We start from the raw sequence: 18,763 nt of genomic DNA on the forward strand, positions 1-18,763 counted from the left end.
TTGGAATTTGAACAGGGAAACTGTTAATTATCTGTAGATGCTCTATTCTAACAGCTCATTCCACAACCAGCTGCACAACTCTACTGGTTGCCAGTGACACCATGGCCTGTTTCAGGAGCTGGTATATTTTTTTCCTAAAGGGTCAGATAATAAATATTCTCCACTTTGGGGGGCCATATGGTCTCGATCGCAGCTACGCAGCTCTGCAACTGTAGCATGAGAGGCATCATAAATAATATGTCAGTGAGTGGAGATGGCTGCATTCCCAGCAAATGTTATTTACATAGGTAGGAGGTGGGTGGGATTTGGCCCCTGGGCCATAGATTGCTGATCCTCGGTCTATGTGTATGGTGATGCCTAGAATCAGGCAGGACATAACCATTCACAAGGACCCCAATGTAAAGTCCACCCCTGAAGCTGACCAGTGCTGTGGCCGCCCAAGGACTCCCAGAAGGGAAAATCTGAATGGAGACCAAAAATGCCTTTGGAATAAAATGGCTTTTGAAATAGAAAGTGAGCAGATGGTGAGATGGGATGAGGTTGAGGTTGGATTCGAGAGCCAGACTAAGTGGCTGTTGTGAAGCTATGCACGTTGGATTGGAATTATACGATGTTAATAAATGGTCCATGATGTGTGTCTACATTCCTGGATCTTCGAGCTTGCAATTCAGACCGAGTAAGCTTAAGGTTCCTTCCTCCATCTACTTACTGGTAATAGTAACAATCATTCTTCCTATTTTTATTGCTGAGATGGAATTCAACTTGGCTGTGTTTGAAAATGCTAGTCATATCATGTATTTTTATTCATTCATTCATTCATTTATTACTTTTGGTTTTCTTTTTTTTTAATTTAAATTCAACTAGCCAACATATAGTACATCACTACTTTCGGATGTAGTGTTCATGCATTGTTGCATATATCATGTACTTTTAAAGGAGAAAAGAAAGTAAATTCCAAACTTTTTTTCTCTATGAAAGATGAACTATATCTAAGTAACATATGTATTTTCCTTTACTAAAATGGATGGCCACTCAATGACTATAATCTATGCTACTGTCATGCTCTAAATGTAGTATTAAATTCCTTTGATTTAAAGACAGACTTTTAGAGCTTTTCATGTTTGCAGCTGCAGGGACATGTTAATCTTATGAAATCAATGCTGAACAATGCTGTTATGTTTTGCTGTATTTTATCACTGTTAGCTAGTTATTTATCCATGACAATAGTCAAGCAACTCTTGAGGAACATACATGAATATTCAGGTAGTGGTAAGGTAGTTGAGACATACTTAGTATGCAAAAATTCCTTGAAAACAGTGTAATTTTTGTTCTACTTCTTGCTTAGTTACAAAATAGAAAAAGACTATGAATGTGTAATGAATATTGGGTTTTAACCTCTCAATTAAAATGCCAATATACTACAGTGTCATACTAGCATGTGAAGGTCAAACAAACATTGCTTTTTTTAGACTTTAAAAGTCCATCACTAGACTGGTACCATAGCAACTTCTGCTTGAACAACTATAACTGTTGACTGAAGGACTTGAACAATTGAGAGTTTCTAATGTGACAAGTGACTATAGCTGAAGCCACAATATACAGTTCCTTACTGACAAGTAACAGTTGAGAATGTTAACAGCTTTTCAGTCTTATGACAAAATACAGTGACACATTCAACACACTATTTCCTATATAATTTTTAAAATTAGAAAAAACACAAATGTACTTTTGAAATAAATGGATGTGACAGAATGTCCATAAATGTGTATTTAAAATGATGTGAAAAGAACAGTTTAAGTTATCAAGACATGAAAATGGTAGTATAAGATTCCTACAAGATCACAATATCTGATCTTCACTAAGTTGTGAAATTAGGGGTGACTGAGGATATCAGTTGTTGCAATTGGTAACAGGTGTTCACCCCAGTCCTGGCAGCTGTATTAGCAAGCTACAGTTCAAATAGACTGTGACTGGCACCTCACTAGTCTGATTCATTAATAGCATGGCATATTTAAGTTTGTGTATATTTAGAAATGAAACACACAAATGCATTAAAAATGGAGAATCACAGATAGGCACATTTTTCCCCCTGCATTTTATCCTGCTATCTGAAATTTTAAAATCATTAAACTTATGTCTGATAATAATTCTTTAAGGACATTTTAGGGAGCACATATTTGCAAGGATTTTATAAATTAACTAGAGCAAACTGCTATCCCTCCCTTTTCTAGTTATTAACTAATCCCCAGTTTTAAAAACTCTCTTTTCAAGAAAGAATTCCTATTTCGTTGAAATGTGTCCAGAAGGCCTTGGGAATCTCAGTGACCCATGTCATAATAGAATTGAGTGAAGTGGTGAGTTTTGTGTTAAGATTCAGAATAATTCTTCTGGATTCCTTCTAAGGCTGTTGAGAAGCAATAACAAATTGAAGTGTAGGCAGGAGATGAGGCTATCTGCAGTTATAAAAACATGTTTTGATCCTCAAATTAGTCATTATATACAAAAGTTAAGGGCGCCTGGCCCTGGCCCAGTTGGTTGAGCACCAACTCTGGATTTCAGCTCAGGTTGTGATTTCAGGGTCATGGGATCAAACCTTGTGTTGGGCTCTGCATGGATCATGGAGTCTGCTTGGGATTCTCTTTCTCTCTCTCCTCTGCTCCTACCCCTACTTTCTCTCCCCACGCCCCTCTAAAATAATAAATAAATAAATCCTGGAAAAAGAGGTAAGCCACATCGAAGAATGGACGAGATAAGCAAGAGAACTGGGAAGATGCCTAACTCCACCCAATTCAACACTTCTCATTAAACTTGGTGTAAATCTTGACTATTAACATTGGAAAAAATGGTCAAGCAGCAATGAGATGAAACGTGTCACTATTTCTTAAAGAAACTTCCAGTCAAATCAGCGGACAGTTATGAGATCATCCATTGTGAAAGAAACTTCCCATTAACACTAATCAAGATTGCACAAGACCTAATAGGACCATTTTCTGGATTGGCAACATGGATATACGGTCTTTCATGGATGGTTTCCTCAAATGACTTTTGAATTAGTTTCACCAAGTAATTTTCTTTTACCACAGGACTGATAAAAGCCTCTCTTCTCTTTAAGGCCCACTGAAGGATGTTTACTGCTGTAGCAATGCCCAAACAGGTGGAAGAAATTAATATATGCCAGACTAGCCCTCAAACTCTCTAGTCTTACAGTTCAGAGAAAACAATCTTTGAATATCTCACCAATATGCACAAATATGTCAGAGCATTTCTGTGGACGATGGTTTCATTGCCTGTGTGTATTTGCTAACAAAAGCATTAACATATTAAACTCTTAATGCTCAAAACAGGGAAGCATTTCATTAGAGATTCCAAGGTTCTACTGAAGGTATGTGAAGAAGAAGACCATGTGGTCTGCTGTCTATGTAGAACAGCCATTTATCTGATGTCCAACAGAACAACGTATAATTCAAACCAACCCTCCATCTTGCACCATTATTACACGAGTCCAATGGGGCTCCTCTACTTGATATCAAAAAGTTTTTGAATACTAATACTAAATTGCTGATTGAACTTAGTGGGAGGTATCAGGGTGCTTACATAGGAAGCTGAGACTTCTTTTCGAACACAATGGTAATATCCTGAATCAAATGAAATAATGTGAGAATTTCCAAAAAGTCTCAAAGCACCCCCATCACAGCCTTGAACACAGAAGAAAAATTATTTGGCATTTAGATGTAAAGAAATGAGGGAGGCAGGGAATGAAAAGTCAAGAAGTAGACCTCTGATAACAAAAGGTTACCCTCTTAATCTCATTGATTACATTGAGGGATTTCTAGGAGGCAACATTTAATTAAGGTTTGTGAATGTTTCTGTAACACTGACAGCTTGCTGATATAAAGACACTCTGGCTGCTGTAGATATGTTTAGGTTGCATGTAGCAAGATACCATTGATTCTTACATCAAACTGGGGACAATTCCATTCTTGAAGGTGCAGCTGCTTGGACACAGAGCCTTATCTCTCTTTATGCCACCTGCAAACAAGTCCTTCCTCACCACCGGCCGCTCTGCCTGGAAAACTTCTATTCATCCTTTAAGATTTGATTATCACTTCTTCTAGGATATTATGATGGCATTTTCCTCAGTTTTAGACTGGAAAGTATAGGCATAGTGCCTCGTTCAATTAAACAATTTGCCCCAAATGTACAGATAACACAGGAGGATGGTGGGTCAGCACTGAGATCTCGCTGACTCCCCCCAACCATTTGCTCCCCTCACTCTCCCTGCATGACTTGCTATGCACAGCTGAAGAAGCAAAGGGCAAAAGGATGTGGACCTGTCATCCATACTTGGACCTGCAGCCACAAAGGAACAGCAACCACAAAACACCTTCACATACTCAGGTAAAGCTGGTTGTCTAGGCCGTGTTGGAGAAACACACTAGTGTGTGCATGTTGGAATGTCAAGCCTCTCTTACCTTAGTAACACAGGAGTCACCAAGTCATGAGTTATTCATCAAATTGAAATTATCAGGAAGATCAGCTTTCGTCATGGGGCGGGAAGACTGGAAACCATATGCTATTTCCCTTCTCTTGATTATCAGAGACAAGTGTTTTCCAGGGACATTCAGTCGTGTTACCCACAACCAATTGGATGTTGAGCACACTTACAACTAACTCTACCAATGCCAAATTCTACAGAGATATGAAGTCTCTGTCCGACTTACTTATCTCCTTTGCTTTTGGAGATGCCAACCAACTTCTCAATGCCGCCAGCATCCCGTAAGGCCTTGGCGTTCTCCATGTTCTTGGTGATCACTTCATGTAGGGTGCAGCAGACGGCTGTCACCGTGTCATCCGACATGGCCTTACTTGCCGCATTGTTGCTGTTGTTCCCACCTGGAAGCCTATGGACGAGGTCTCGCATGGCATATTTGCCTTTGGAAAAAAAAAAAGTCAAGGGAAGAGTTGAAATGAGGCCAAAATGGAGGAAGAGGGCAGGGAGGAAGGTAGGGGTAGGGGAGAAAAAGAGGACACGGAAGGCCACACGAATGCAGTATTGTCCATTTCTCATCACTTAATATTCTCTGTTGGGTCACTGTGAACACACACAGAGAACAGATATTCCTCACAGTGAATATGTAGACTTTTGGGGCTAGATGGATGTGGGATGGAATTTCTGGGCAAGTTACATCATGCCTATAAGCCTCAGCTTTTTAAAACCTGTAAAGCAAGAACAATAATGGTACTTATGTCACAAGGCTGCTCCAAAGATGAAATAAGTAAATGTGTGGACAGCATGTAACCCACGAGGATTACTGATATAACTTCAACATTACCTCGATGGGAACTACGCTGGGAGGTGAACTATTTAACAAGTAAGAGTCAAACCACAAATATGTGTAGTTCATGATCATATACATAACTCCTGAGTTCCGGCCCATATGAAACAAAGAGAAACATTTAAAGCAAGGGAGAGAGGTTTTACAAATAATGTATAGCTAGGTGTCCTTTGAACCAGGATAACCCAATGAGCCGCCCGTCTCCTTGATGGATTTATCGTATGGCTCTATCATATAACATTTACTAATTTGACACATTCCCCTTTGCATGAAAAACAAAGAAAATAATATCCAACTTTGCTTCCTTGACTTGCTTCATCATTATTAATCTTGCTACTCCCAGTGATAAAGGTACTTAAGATGACATCTTTATGGAGTACTTTTTGTTTACAAAGCATTTTGGGCATTACCAATAACCCTGCAAGACATTAATTCATTCCACCTGCAGCTCTCAATTCTGTTCCATTAATTTACTTCTGCAACTAAGTAAATGAGTGCCTGTAGCAAAGTTGGCTGTGCTTAAATTTTTCAGATGGAACTGGCATGTGTCCAAAGCTAAAGTCCTTCCTTGTCTCCCATCCCCTAATTGGACATGTTTAGCTAGTTCCTGAAAGCCATCTGAAATGTTTTGCCTCCATACATGTCTCTAAAGAAGAGACTCATTGGCTATCTAATCCTCTGGTGTGTGATGCCTGAGGAAACTCATAGGGGAAGGCAGGGATATCTCCATTCCAGGCATTAATAAATAAAACAGACCCTTGTAATTTTGGTATCTGCTCTTACCCTATGTTTAGGTAGCTTATTTTAGCTTGGACAGAAAAAAAATGCTGATGTCTAAATTACTGAAATAGGAAAGTATCTTTACTCACTTGGTCTCTGACAAAAATGGTTTGCCCGAAAACTTCCAAATGTAGCCCTTTTTTCCCCCCTAAAGACAATACTTAAAATGGTTTAGAGACGATCCTTTGTGCCTGGGCAGTCCTCTGAGCAACTTGCTGTATTTGTTTATCATGAAATCACACTCAGCTCTGGCTAAGAGTTTACTTTTGCTGAGCTCAGCATGTTGGGACGTCATCAGTTCATTAACCTGCACAGACTCTCTTGGGCAAACCTGAGTTCTATGGACGTGAGTAAATGGATGAATGGGGTCTTAAATTTTTTCTTCCTAAGGGAAGTGAGAGAGAAAGGAAACAGAACACTGTTTCAATCACTATGCATCCGGGGGGCATTCATGCTCCCAATCGAGTACAGAGAACTGGTTTGTGACCCTGGACATCACTGAGGATGAAAGCAAAAACGAAAAGAGAAAGAAGATTCAGCTGTAGCCTTCTTCAGTTTTTGCTGTTACTGCCATTTGAAGAATTATATCAGATAAATTTGAAGGTGTGGATTCAACCTGCATGTTTTCTGAATACATGAGTAGTGAATGAAATGCGAGGTGTCCTCATCGGGGGCGCAGGCAGCTGCTTCCCCCTCCCCCAGAGTGGCCTCTCCGACTTGCCCTGGGGTGCCGTACTGGTATGGAAAATGAGAGAAGTCACGACTGTATATAACCGGTCATAACCCGTCAAGAAACCCTTTAGAATGATTTTATTTCTAATATTTCCAATAGAGTTCACTGACATTTTACTGGACAAGTGGAGATTTTTCATTTAGTCTCTTTATTAGCCTATTTGGAAGGATACACTTTAATTTATATTTTTGACTATCCAACTGGAGAAACAAATCAAGCAAAATTATTCCATAGAGCAGAAGACCTCTGGACAAATTTTATTCGTTCTTTTAAGGGCATACAATCATTTTAGCCTTTAATTCTGTTGCTGAGAAAAGCTGTCTTCTCGTACTAGAAATAGAATCCTATCTTCAGGTGAAATCTGGGTAGCAAGAATAGTTTTTTTTTTCTTGTGTTCATAAACTTGGAGGTTAATTGGGTGGGAAAAAAAGAAAACAGGAACACAGAATAATTACAGCCACAAGCGACCTTCTGTGGCAGGATAATGACAGGAGTCCAGGGAAAGGAGACATCAGGTTGGACTGGGTTTGCCACGGAAGGCTTGATATAGGAAGTGAACATTCCGGATTTGTTCCATAGGTCAGGGGAGCCCCAAGATCTACAAAGAGAATTCTGGTGCCTCAAGAAGAAGAAAGTTTCAGGGGCGCCTGATGACTCTTGGTTTCAGTTCAGGTCATGATCTCAGGATCATGAGATCCATCTCCACGTTGGGCTCCATGCTAGGCGTGGATTCCGCTTAAGATTCTCTCTCTCCCTCTGCCCCTCCCCACTCATGTGCTCTCTCTCAAAACAAACAAACAAACAAACAAAAAACAAAAAAAAAAGGAAGGAAGGTTCTAGAATAGAAAGACTGACGTTTGGAGAAACACATGGTCTTTTTCTTTACTATAAAATCCTCTGTCTCTGAACTTCTACTTAAATTGTAAGCATTATAATTCAAGATAATTTGTGCCCATAATTGTTCTATGTCACATACTTCCTTTGTTCCTTAAATTTCTAAACAACTGAAAGAGCGAAAAAGCCATTCTTGCTACTAACAAGAGGAATTTTGGCACCCGCCAACCCAGCTTTCAAGCTTTCGGGTCTCTACAGTCTGAGAGTTCTTCAGAGGTAAAAGGAGTTCTCCCTCTTTAGGGACTAATTCCTTTTTTGTGCCATAGGGGTGATGAGGAAAAGTTCCAAGGTGGGTGAGTCCAACAGCAATTTTCACAGCCTAACACCGTGAAGGGGATCAAAGGTTTTTTGGTTTGGTTTGGTTTGGTTTAAGAGAGAAATGAATCGAGGTAATTTCTTCTTTGGCTAAGGAGGAGATGGATGCCAGATGGATGCCATCTCTTCAGGAACCAAGAGGAGGAATGTTGGAGGTTCTGCAAAGGCCCTGGGGCATCAAGGGCGCCGGAGCCCAGCAGCACCCCTGTGGCACATTGGGATGCTGTGTGGATGCAAGAAGGTCATAAGCAGACAGGCCTCACCTTGTGATTGAGTCTGGCAGGAGGCAGAGGAGCTTCCTGTCTCAGGATGAACTGCTGAGGCCCACAGAAAGGCCAGTGGCACCAGCACCCACAGCAGACTGAACCACTCCCCCCTTTCTCTGGATTTAATTGGTTTAAAAATAAGTGAACAGTATGGCATAGACTGAAAGTCATAGAATGATTCATGCCATTTAACAGGCAACTGTAGTATATCAGGACAAATCAAGGACTTGTGACCATAGAGGTGGCCCAGGGTCAGGGACAGGATAGCAGCCATGAAGGAGAACTGTAAGATGAAACTGACAAGTGAAATGCTGGGGGTGACGGAGGCGAGGATTCAGGAGTCTCTAGCTGGGACAATGAGGTGGGTAGTGAAAACCAAGCGCATTTTAGAATTTAATAATAATGGACAAGTGAGGTTTCTATTGTAATTATTCACGCACAAGAAAACCATGCAAAATGAGTTAACCTTGTATGAAAGAGTAGTACAACGAATTCCCATTAAGGCAAGAAGCTGCTCATCAAGTTCACAAGACACCTAGATTTGTGCGAGCAGAGTGGACACCTTGGCCTCATTTGCAAGAAACATGCTCGCCATCATCCACCGTCAGGGAATAATATGTTAAAAAAAGAAAAGCATGATGCTCCCTCAGATCGAAACAACACAAACAACCTCATCGCCACCAGCACCACCACCCACCAACAGATCACTCTTGTTTTGCTTAAGTTCCCAATAGAAATGAATATTTAGGTCCTTTATTCTGACTTACTTAGTCTCTGATGAAAATAACTTTACTTCTGATCAGCAGTACTGGTATGAGAACACCAGTGGAGATCCTGTCACTGTGGTCATTGTGTGAACAATATATAGTATATCCATCAATGACAGACTAACTGCAACCTTGTAACTCTGCTACCCTTTCCTCTGGGCATACGTGTGTATGTGTGCGCGCACAGGTGTGTATCCTTTAAATACTTGTATCCTTTAAATACCAGCTTTCTATGTCCAGAACCTCTGGAAAATTGCAAATAACACTTATTTTCTCTTTATAATGCTTCTTTCTGGAGCCTTCTGTTTAAAGAGTCAGGTCCATGCAGGTACAGATGGCCTCAGGAGATCTAACCAACTGTGCTCCCCTAGAAGGACATACTTAGCAGAGTTCTCATGCAGACAAGGGCCAGTAGAAATTTCGAGATGGTGCAACAGGGCTCTGCTTGCTAACTTCTTCAACATGTGTGTTTTTTGTTTGTTTATGACTCTGTTTCTATTTCTAGTAGCCTATTTCTGGTATTGATTTGTGGGCCACCACTTAGTTTCCACATTGGTGGCAGTGATATTGACTAGTGGTTTGTGGTCTAACCACCTGAGCTCTGGAAGGTGGCAGACAACAGAGAAGTCACTCTTTATGATTTTTGACTACTCTAAGTCCCTCATATAAGTGGAATCATAAGGTATGTATCTTTATGTGACTGATTTATTTCACTTAATAAAATGTCCTCAAGCTTCATCCATATTGTAGCATATATCAAAATTTCTTTTCTTTTTAAGGCAGAATACTACTCAATTGTATAGCCCATTTTGTTTCTCCATTCATTAGCTGATGGACACTTGAGTTGCTCCCTCATTTTAACTATTGTGAATAATGCTGCTGTGAAAATGGGTGTACACCTATCCTTTCACTTTCCATCTGTTTATGTCTTTATGTTAAGTAGAAGCTAGACAGGAGTGGTGGAAGAAACACCCCAAGGCAGCGTCTCAAGTCTCTGCAAGGGAATGAAAGAGACACAAACTGGAGGCAAGGATGGTGATCCACTACACACTGGAAGCCTAGGGACACAACATCATGACCTTATGGTGTCCAAGACCCTGGAGGTGATGAACCAAAGAGCCACAGGTGTGGAGTATGCACTCTCCTCTTCCACCTCTGCCCCATGGTAACCCCTAGACTCATTATAATACATTTGCATTGTGGGAACAGCCCTGGCAGTTGGAGAGATGGAGGAAGGGGGCCATGACAGTTCCTGTCAAACCTTGTAGGGTAACAAAACTCTCCCTTCCAACCTGTGGGAGAAGTTTCCCAAATGACTGGAAATAGCTTCCACTAGAGACCACCCCACTGTTAAGTCACAGCTCCTGCCAGCCCAGAGAGATCCAAAAATATCTAATCCCAAAACAACCTAGGGAACATTTCCACCTCATGGAACCTGTCCAGCTCTCCTACTTTTTTTTTTTTTTTTCAGCTCTCCTACTTTGAGAGTGTACTTTCACTTTAATAAACTGCTCTGTTCTTGCTGCTTTCCTTCTGGCTATCTTTATTTTGAGCACCAATGCCCACAGACATCTACTCCTGGGGACCTCAAGGATCAAGATCTCCAACCATATAACGCAGACTCTCTCCCATAACATCTGGATCTAAAATGAGTCTCCTATAGACAGCATATAGTTGGATCATGTTTGTTTGTTTTTTTTTAAAGATTTTATTTATTTATTTGACAGAGAGAAACCACAAGTAAGCAGAGAGGCAGGCAGAGAGAGAGGAGGAAGCAGGCTCCCTGCTGAGCAGAAAGCCCGATGTGGGGCTCGAACCCAGGACCTGGGATCATGACCTGAGCCGAAGGCAGCGGCTTTAACCCACTGAGCCACCCAGGCGCCCCTGGATCATGTTTTTTAATCCATTCTGCCATTCTGTTTTTTGATTGGAGAGTTTAATCAATTTGCACTTAAAATAATTTCTGGGTTGCCTGGGTGGCTCATCAGTTGATCCATCTGACTCTTGTTTTCAGCTCAGGGTTATGAGATCTAGCCCCTCAGTGCAGAATCTGCTTAGAAGACTCCCTCCCTCTTTCTATATCCTTTCCCCTGCTCTCTGTCTCTCAAATAAATAAATATAAATCTTTAAAAAATGGGGAAAAATTACTGACAAGGAGGGGCTTACTTGTGTTAGTTTGGTATTTGTTTTGTATATACCTTGTAGCTTTTTTTAATCCCTCATTTCCTGCATTCCTGTGTCTTTTGTGTTTATATGATTTTTTTTTGGTAGTGAAATGTTTTAATTACCTTCTCATATCCTTTCGTATATATTCTATAACTATTTTCACTGTGGTTACCATGGGGATTACATTTGATATTCTAATGTTATAAAATTCTGATTTAAATTTATACCATCTTTCTTCAATAGCATATAAAAACTCTATTTATAGCTTCATCCCCACCCTTATTGGTTCTGGATGTCACAAAATTCCATCTTTGTAAATATCACATGTCTAAACACAAAAAATAATTGTTTTTTAAAAATGCATCTGTCTCTTCAATCACTCATAAAACACAGAAAATAAGAGTCACAAACTGTCATGACAATAGTACTTTTGTAGTTACCCATGTATTTATCTTGACTGAGCTCTATATTTCTTCATATGGTTCTAGTTACTTTATTCCAAATTGCAGGATTACCTTTGTTTGCAGGGAAGTTCTAGTGACAAACTCCCTCAGCTTTTATTTACCTGGAATATCTTTCTTTTTTCTGCACTTTTGTAATAGAGGATTCTTGATTGGCAGGGTTTTTTCCCCCCCCTCTCAGCACTTTGAAAATACAGCCCATTGCCTTGTGACCTCCAAAGTCTCTGATGAGAAATGTGCTTAGAATCTCATTGAGATCTTTTTTAATGTAATGAGTCATTTCTCTTTTTTTCTTCTCAAGATTTTCTCTGTCCTTGTCTTTGGACATTTTGGTTATGTGTCCCAGTGTGGGTCCCTTTGGTTTATCCTACTCAGAATTGGTTGAGCTTCTTAGATGTTTATATTCACATCTTTCATCAAATTTGGGAAATATTCAGGCATTATTTTGTCAAATAATCTGTCTGACCCTTTCTCTTTCTCTCCTTCTTCTGGGACTGACACAGTGTATATGTTGGTCTGCCTGATGGTGACTCACAGAGCCATCAGACTCTGTTCACTTTTAATTTTTTTCCTTCCTGTCCCTAGGACTTGATGATTTCAGCTGTCTTGTCTTCAAGTTCATGGATTCTTCTGCCCACTCAAATCTGCCTTAGAATCCCTCCAGTGAATTTTTCATTTCAGTTACTGTCATTTTCAGCTCTTGAATTTCTTTTTTTTAGCTTTCTTTAGGTTTTCTATCTCTTTAACTATATTTCCATTTTATTCAGACATCATTAGCTTGACTTTCTCTACATCAGCTTTTAGTTCTTTGAGCATCTCTAAGATAGTTGTTTTAAAGTCTTTTTTTTTTTTTTTTTTTAAAGTCTTGATCTAGTAGGTCTGCCATCTGGTCTTTTTCAGGGACAGTTATGTTGGTTTATTTTTTTTCCTTTGAATGAGCCATACTTCCATTTCTTTGTATGCCTTATGATTATATGTGTGTGTGTGTAATAGTAGATAGTGGAATCTAATAACGTAATTCTGTAAATCAGATTTATCCCCTTCCCCAAGTTTATTGTTGTTGTTTTTGGTTTTTGTTTTGTTTTTGATTGTGGTAGGCTATCTCTGTGCAGAGCATCAGCCTAAGGTATAAACTTAAGGTCTTCTCAGGTCTTTTCTGAACTTGTGCCTTTCTCTGGGCACATGCAGGACTGTTATTCTCCTTTGCCTGTCCATTTGCTTTAGAATGTCCTACTCTTTAAAGTCTGTCCTACTCTTTAAAGTCTGGTTCCCAAAAGGGGAGAAAAATCAAAGGGGAAGGGAGGGTGCCAACCCCTTAATTTCCCTAGAAGTCACCTCAGCCAGAGGGGAAGGGGCTTGCAACAATGAGAGGTGTGCAAAAATGGCTCTCGTCCTCTTGTCTGCACTTCCATGACCAAAAGCAGCAGTGATCAGAATGCAGATCCCTGATATTTGGAGGACAGGGCTAATGCTTCCCATCCTGTGCCCATCAGCTGCATGCAAGCTGCTCAGGAACACACACAGCTGCCAGCCAAGTTGATCTGGGTGAGGGCTGGCAGCTGACACTATGTTAAGAACTGAAATGGACCGAAATTAATCACTATTTACCCTCCAAGCTTTCCCTTGAAAGTTGCAAGCCTTCCTTAGACTCCAGAATTCCAAGATATATCAGACACATTCTGCCAATCTGGGGAACCAGATACCTGTGCTTCCTGCTCTGCCATTTCACCAGAATCCTCTCCCCAGTCTGAAGTTACTTTTGATCAGTGGCTGAAGATAGGAAAGTGAGGTGCTGATCTCCAGGTGATTATATGTCTGTAGGTAAATGTGAAAAGAGCCTTTCCCCCTTGCCAAAGGGAGGTTATTAGTCTTTTTACAATGCTCTGTCAATAGCCATAGCTCCGTCTGTAATGTGCCTGCACCGTTTCTCCCTCGTTGGAACTTCTGGAGCTGATGTGACATAAGAATGTCGTTGTGTAACTATAAGGGTGTTTAGTATAAACACTTTATTATAAAAGAGGAGAAAACATACAAAAAAATCTGGATTTTAAAACCGATTTATGTGGCTTACAGACCAAGAGGTGAGACATTCAGGAGTATTGCTTGGCTACTGAAAAAGTCTGAATATTGCTCACATGGGAAAATTCTGAACCAAGCTGCCGTTTCTTCTTGTTTTTACACACTAAGGGCTTGTACTCATATCTTGTGTCTCCTGGAACTCTTTCTTGAAACTGCCTTCCCCAAATCTCCACCTCACAATCAAACTAATAAATCTTTAAAAAAAAAAAAAAAAGTCTTTTACATCTAAAACCATCTTGGGGCTTTCCTGGACTGTTATTGGGTGATGTCAAAGAGTTTTCTTCTTCACTTTATGAAGCAAAGGTGCTAGAAATGCCATTCTTCAGGTTTTTATTTTATTTAATACTCGTGTGAAAGACGGCCTATTTGCCAAGCTTCCAAATACAAAAAGACCTGGCAACTGAGAGCAAGAGAAACTCCACCTCCACTAAATTATGGTAAGGAATATGATTGTGCCTCAGCCCTTATGAACCTTCCAGTTTGGTTAACAGCATGCTAATTAATGAATACTGGTATGCTGAAAAAATAAAAAATTAAAAAATAAAGCATGCTAATGGTCAACAAGTTTTTGAAAGAAAGATTCCATTTCTAGGTTTAAAAGAGACTTTTCAGTTGGTGGTAATCCTAACATAATCTCTACAGGATAGATCATGAGATCCCAGAGATTTTCAGTGCCTCATTGTTCATAATGTGTACTTAGGTTCTTGCTAGTCACTAACCCCGTATAAAACTAAACTTGTCTCAATTTTGTTATTACTGGTTGTGATGAGTAATCAGAGCCATTCAGCCTTATCATCAACAGGTGGGTTCTGATTTTTCCTCATGCCTGCCTGGAGACACCCACCAGAGCCACAGATCTATAATTGGGTCAGTTGGAAGAAACATCAAAATAGCCCGATTAAAGAACTCCAACAGGTACTCTCAACACTTGAGGCAATAAATAAATAGGCTCTTGCCGACAGGTGCCCCTGTAAAAGTGGTATCATCAGCACAGATGAACAACTCTCAGACTGTTAGAAGAGTCAGTCAGGATTTCCAGAACTCATTCACTTTGAAAGGCTGCTAACTAAGCCACGATCAAGAGAACAAGGATTAATTACTTAGGCTAACTGAAACAAATTTAATTGCGGCTGATGTTCTGTTTTGAATTGGGCATGTTACAAAAGCTTCCTTTTTTCTATTTTCTCCATCTTTAATGCTTAATTTAATAGGTTATGTTTATAAAAACTAGATGGAACATTATTTAAATGGAATCTTGTTCTAATTAATCCTTCCAAATTTAGAAAAACCTACATTAAAAATTCTTAAAATTGGGGCGCCTGGGTGGCTCAGTGGGTAAAGCCTCTGCCTTCGGCTCAGGTCATGATCTCAGGGTCCTGGGTCAAGCCCCACATCGGGCTCTCTGCTCAGCAGGGAGCCTGCTTCCTCCTCTCTCTCTCTCTCTGTCTCTCTCTGCCTGCCTCTCTGTCTACCTGTGATCTGTCAAATAAATAAATAAAAATCTTTAAAAAAAATTCTTAAAATAGGTAAGATAATAAATTATCAGGAAAAGTTAATGATAATCCTGTAAATATAACAACACATGTTGACTGATCTTGTCAATGCAACTAACAATGGTAGTTAAATAATATAAAAAATGCCTTGACTAATCGATTTACTTTCTCTGACCCTAGGTTTTCATGGACTGAACTAGAATCTATCCTCCTTTCTAGTAGAACATAATTGAAAAAAATAAAATCTGTATCCCTAACCATGCCATAGGTGTCAGATTTAAAGGCAAATATAATTTAGTTAGGCATGACAAGCCTATTAAAAAAAATAAGTGCATTTTGTAGGTGGAATTAATGTCCACAACAACCTCCCAGGCTTGGCTTGTGCTGTATGACTTAAGGAACCCTGTTCTCAGCTAGCATGACCACAGCACTGAAAAGTTACAGCTCAGAGAGATGGAATAATCCAGGTTCTAGGTAGTGGGGGTGAAGACTCACAGAATGGACTCTGCATTTTCCTTGCACAGAATGGAAAGTAGTTGTGGCAACACTAGCCCTCTTGTCTAATCCCTTTTTCCCAGAATGGGACCTGTTCATTTCCACCTCTGTCCCTTTGCTCCTGCTGGGTTAGAATAAATATTTAATGAGATGCATTGATTTTCTAAAAAAATGAACCATAATGAACCTTCTTTTATGGATCTGCCAGTTGCTTTAATTGATTAAAGATTTATCCAAATAGAGAGAGAGAAGGTATAGTAGAACGGGACCAGCTGGAGCCAAGGAATGAGTAGTTGCTGTGAACAGAGGTTGAGACAAATTCTGGAAGGAACACAAAAATTCCTTATGCTTTTTTCTAATAACTATGATTTAAAAAAAAAATGCAGACTTACAACACATATAAGGACCAATTTCACACGCCAGGATTGGTAAGCAGTTGGTCTGAGAAAATGATTCAAATGATAATTCAACCCTCCGAATGGAAATAAAAAAGCAGAATTTTATACGTTTATAGTGTATGGCGTGTAGTTCTCTCAAGAGTTATCACCTCCAAATAAATAACCTATTCCATCTGTTTGGAAGACAAAAAGAAGAACTGTACTTTTTAGCACCTTGAGATCTTATCCAGAGGATTTCACTGAATGAGATTCTGAGAAATTCTTATACTTGTTGAGAAGTAAGGTAATGAGTCGAAATATGGACAAGGAGGTGTCTAAGATAAGCATATTTAATTTGTGTAAGAATTGCTCTAAAAATAAAAATGACAGTTAATTAAAAGGAAGTTTGCTGAAATACCTTTTGAATTAGAAATAAACTGATTTTTGAGAAATACTGAAAATGAGTCAAGTAACTGATAAGACACGTTATAACAGGATTTAAGTAATTTGATTAAATATTAAGCATGATAGTCAAAAAAATTTTTATCTCAACTCATTGTCTAATTTTAGCAGTAAGGAGGTAAAGGTGAAAACTTAAACTCACTGATTCTAGCCTCAGGGGAGAAACCTTGGAGGATGTTTTATTTTTAGGTCAAGATTGTCATCCAACAAGACCCAAGAACTCCCCCAGGATGAAAATTTCAGAAGACAAGAGCGTGAGACAAGATGAGTTCAGCATTTTCATAAGCAAAGTTTGTTTTCAGGAACAGAAGCTGAAGGTATTCCTCCTAGCTGACATTAGCACATGGGAGTCACAGTAATACACTGATTAATGCAGATAATGATGGATTACAACACTCCATTCCCTTGGTGTTGCCTTCTCAAATGCATCGACCCCTCTGGCAAAATAAAAATTTGTTTCAATAAAGGTCACAAAGAGGGGAAGTCAGCTACAGGTTTTCTTTCTTTCTTTCTTTTAAATTTCCTCTTTGTGTTTATGGCAGTCTCTTTTTGATATACATTGAAATCTAACCCTTTTTTTTTTCATTTTATTTTTTTTCAGGTTTTCTTCACATGCTACTGCTTATAGATTATAATCTAGAGTAGCTTATGTTTTTCAAGAAAAGTCTCATCTATTGTTTCCATTTCTGCTTTGCATCTCCCTAGGGGTATAACAAAGGCGGGTCATTTCTAATTTATATAGAAGACAAAGACAGTCCAAAGAGTTTAGAAAATGTGGGTAAGGTTACAGAGCTGTCTTCTGGGGTTGGTACCTCTCTATGGTTAGAAATACTTGGCTAGAAGCTCCTTGCTCGGACTGGCCCTCCTCCCTCCTGCCTCTGAACTCTTTCCACAGATATAATCTTCCTTTTTTAAAAAAAGTTTTTATGGGACGCCTGGGTGGCTCAGTTGGTTAAGCAGCTGCCTTCGGCTCAGGTCATGATCCCAGCGTCCTGGGATCGAGTCCCACATCGGGCTCCTTGTTCTGTGGAGAGCCTGCTTCTCCCTCTGCCTCTGCCTGCCACTCTGTCTGCCTGTGCTCGCTCTCTCTCTCTGACAAATAAATAAATAAAATCTTTAAAAAAAAAAAAAAAGTTTTTATTTCGCTCAGCATAATCTCTTCCAGTCCCGTCCATGTTGCTACAAAAGTTGGGTATTCATCCTTTCTGATGGAGGCATCATACTCCATAGTGTACATGGACCACATCTTCCTTATCCATTCGTCCGTTGAAGGGCATCTTGGTTCTTTCCACAGTTTGGCAACCGTGGCCATTGCTGCTATAAACATGGGGTACAGATGGTCCTTCTTTCAACTACATCTGTATCTTGGGGTAAATACCCAGTAGTGCAATTGCAGGGTCATAGGGAAGCTCTATTTTTAATTTCTTGAGGAATCTCCACACTGTTCTCCAAAGTGGCTGCACCAACTTGCATTTCCACCAACAGTGTAAGAGGGTTCCCCTTTCTCCACATCCCCTCCAACACACGTTGTTTCCTGTCTTGTTAATTTTGGCCACTAGTTGACACACATTACATGACTTTCAGGTGTGCAATTTAGGGATTCACAATGTATGTTATGCTGTGCCCATCATACGTGTATAGAGAGGTCTAATCATGTCACAGTATAATCTTCGCCCCCGTATGACACCTGCCCTGAGACTCATTTACTCTGTCATTCTACACACACTCATTGGAGTTGTGTCTAGTTAGCTAGCACACGTACCCGATCTTTCCAGCGATAACATAAACCGAGGACAGTGATCTGTAATACCACATTAACTGATGCAACAACAAACGATTTACATTTGCCTCTACAATGTAAGAAGATGGACCAATCGTGCTCAGATAGATGAGAAACGGCTTCACACCCATCCTGCCTCTATTACCTCCTCTATGACAGACCCCAGGAATCCTCATGCTCCGGGACACTGTGCTCTAGAAAGGGGTTCTCTGTAGGGTTGCATGGGAAATGCGGTGCTTGACACTCAAGTCAGCGGTTTACGATCTACACTAACAAAGTAAAGGCTCTGCCAGTCCTGCCGTTAGATAATCGAAGCCACTGGGTGGACGTAATGTAACAGAGAGTTTCCCCCAATGTAT

At 39.9% G+C, this 18,763-nt stretch overlaps 1 protein-coding gene across 4 annotated transcripts in view; it reads right to left on the reverse strand.

Annotated features, from left to right (window-relative positions):
* The window catches only part of CTNND2 (catenin delta 2), a 915,285-nt gene that overhangs the window by 42,521 nt on the left and 854,001 nt on the right, over positions 1 to 18,763 (reverse strand). For all 4 annotated transcript variants that reach the window (XM_047730983.1, XM_047730982.1, XM_047730984.1 and 1 more), the window contains one exon: positions 4,722 to 4,932. In XM_047730983.1, coding sequence (XP_047586939.1) covers positions 4,722 to 4,932 — 211 coding nt within the window. The remainder of the gene's footprint in view (positions 1 to 4,721; positions 4,933 to 18,763) is intronic.

Source organism: Lutra lutra, chromosome 5, assembly GCF_902655055.1.
Source record: "Lutra lutra chromosome 5, mLutLut1.2, whole genome shotgun sequence".
NCBI lineage: Eukaryota > Metazoa > Chordata > Mammalia > Carnivora > Mustelidae > Lutra > Lutra lutra.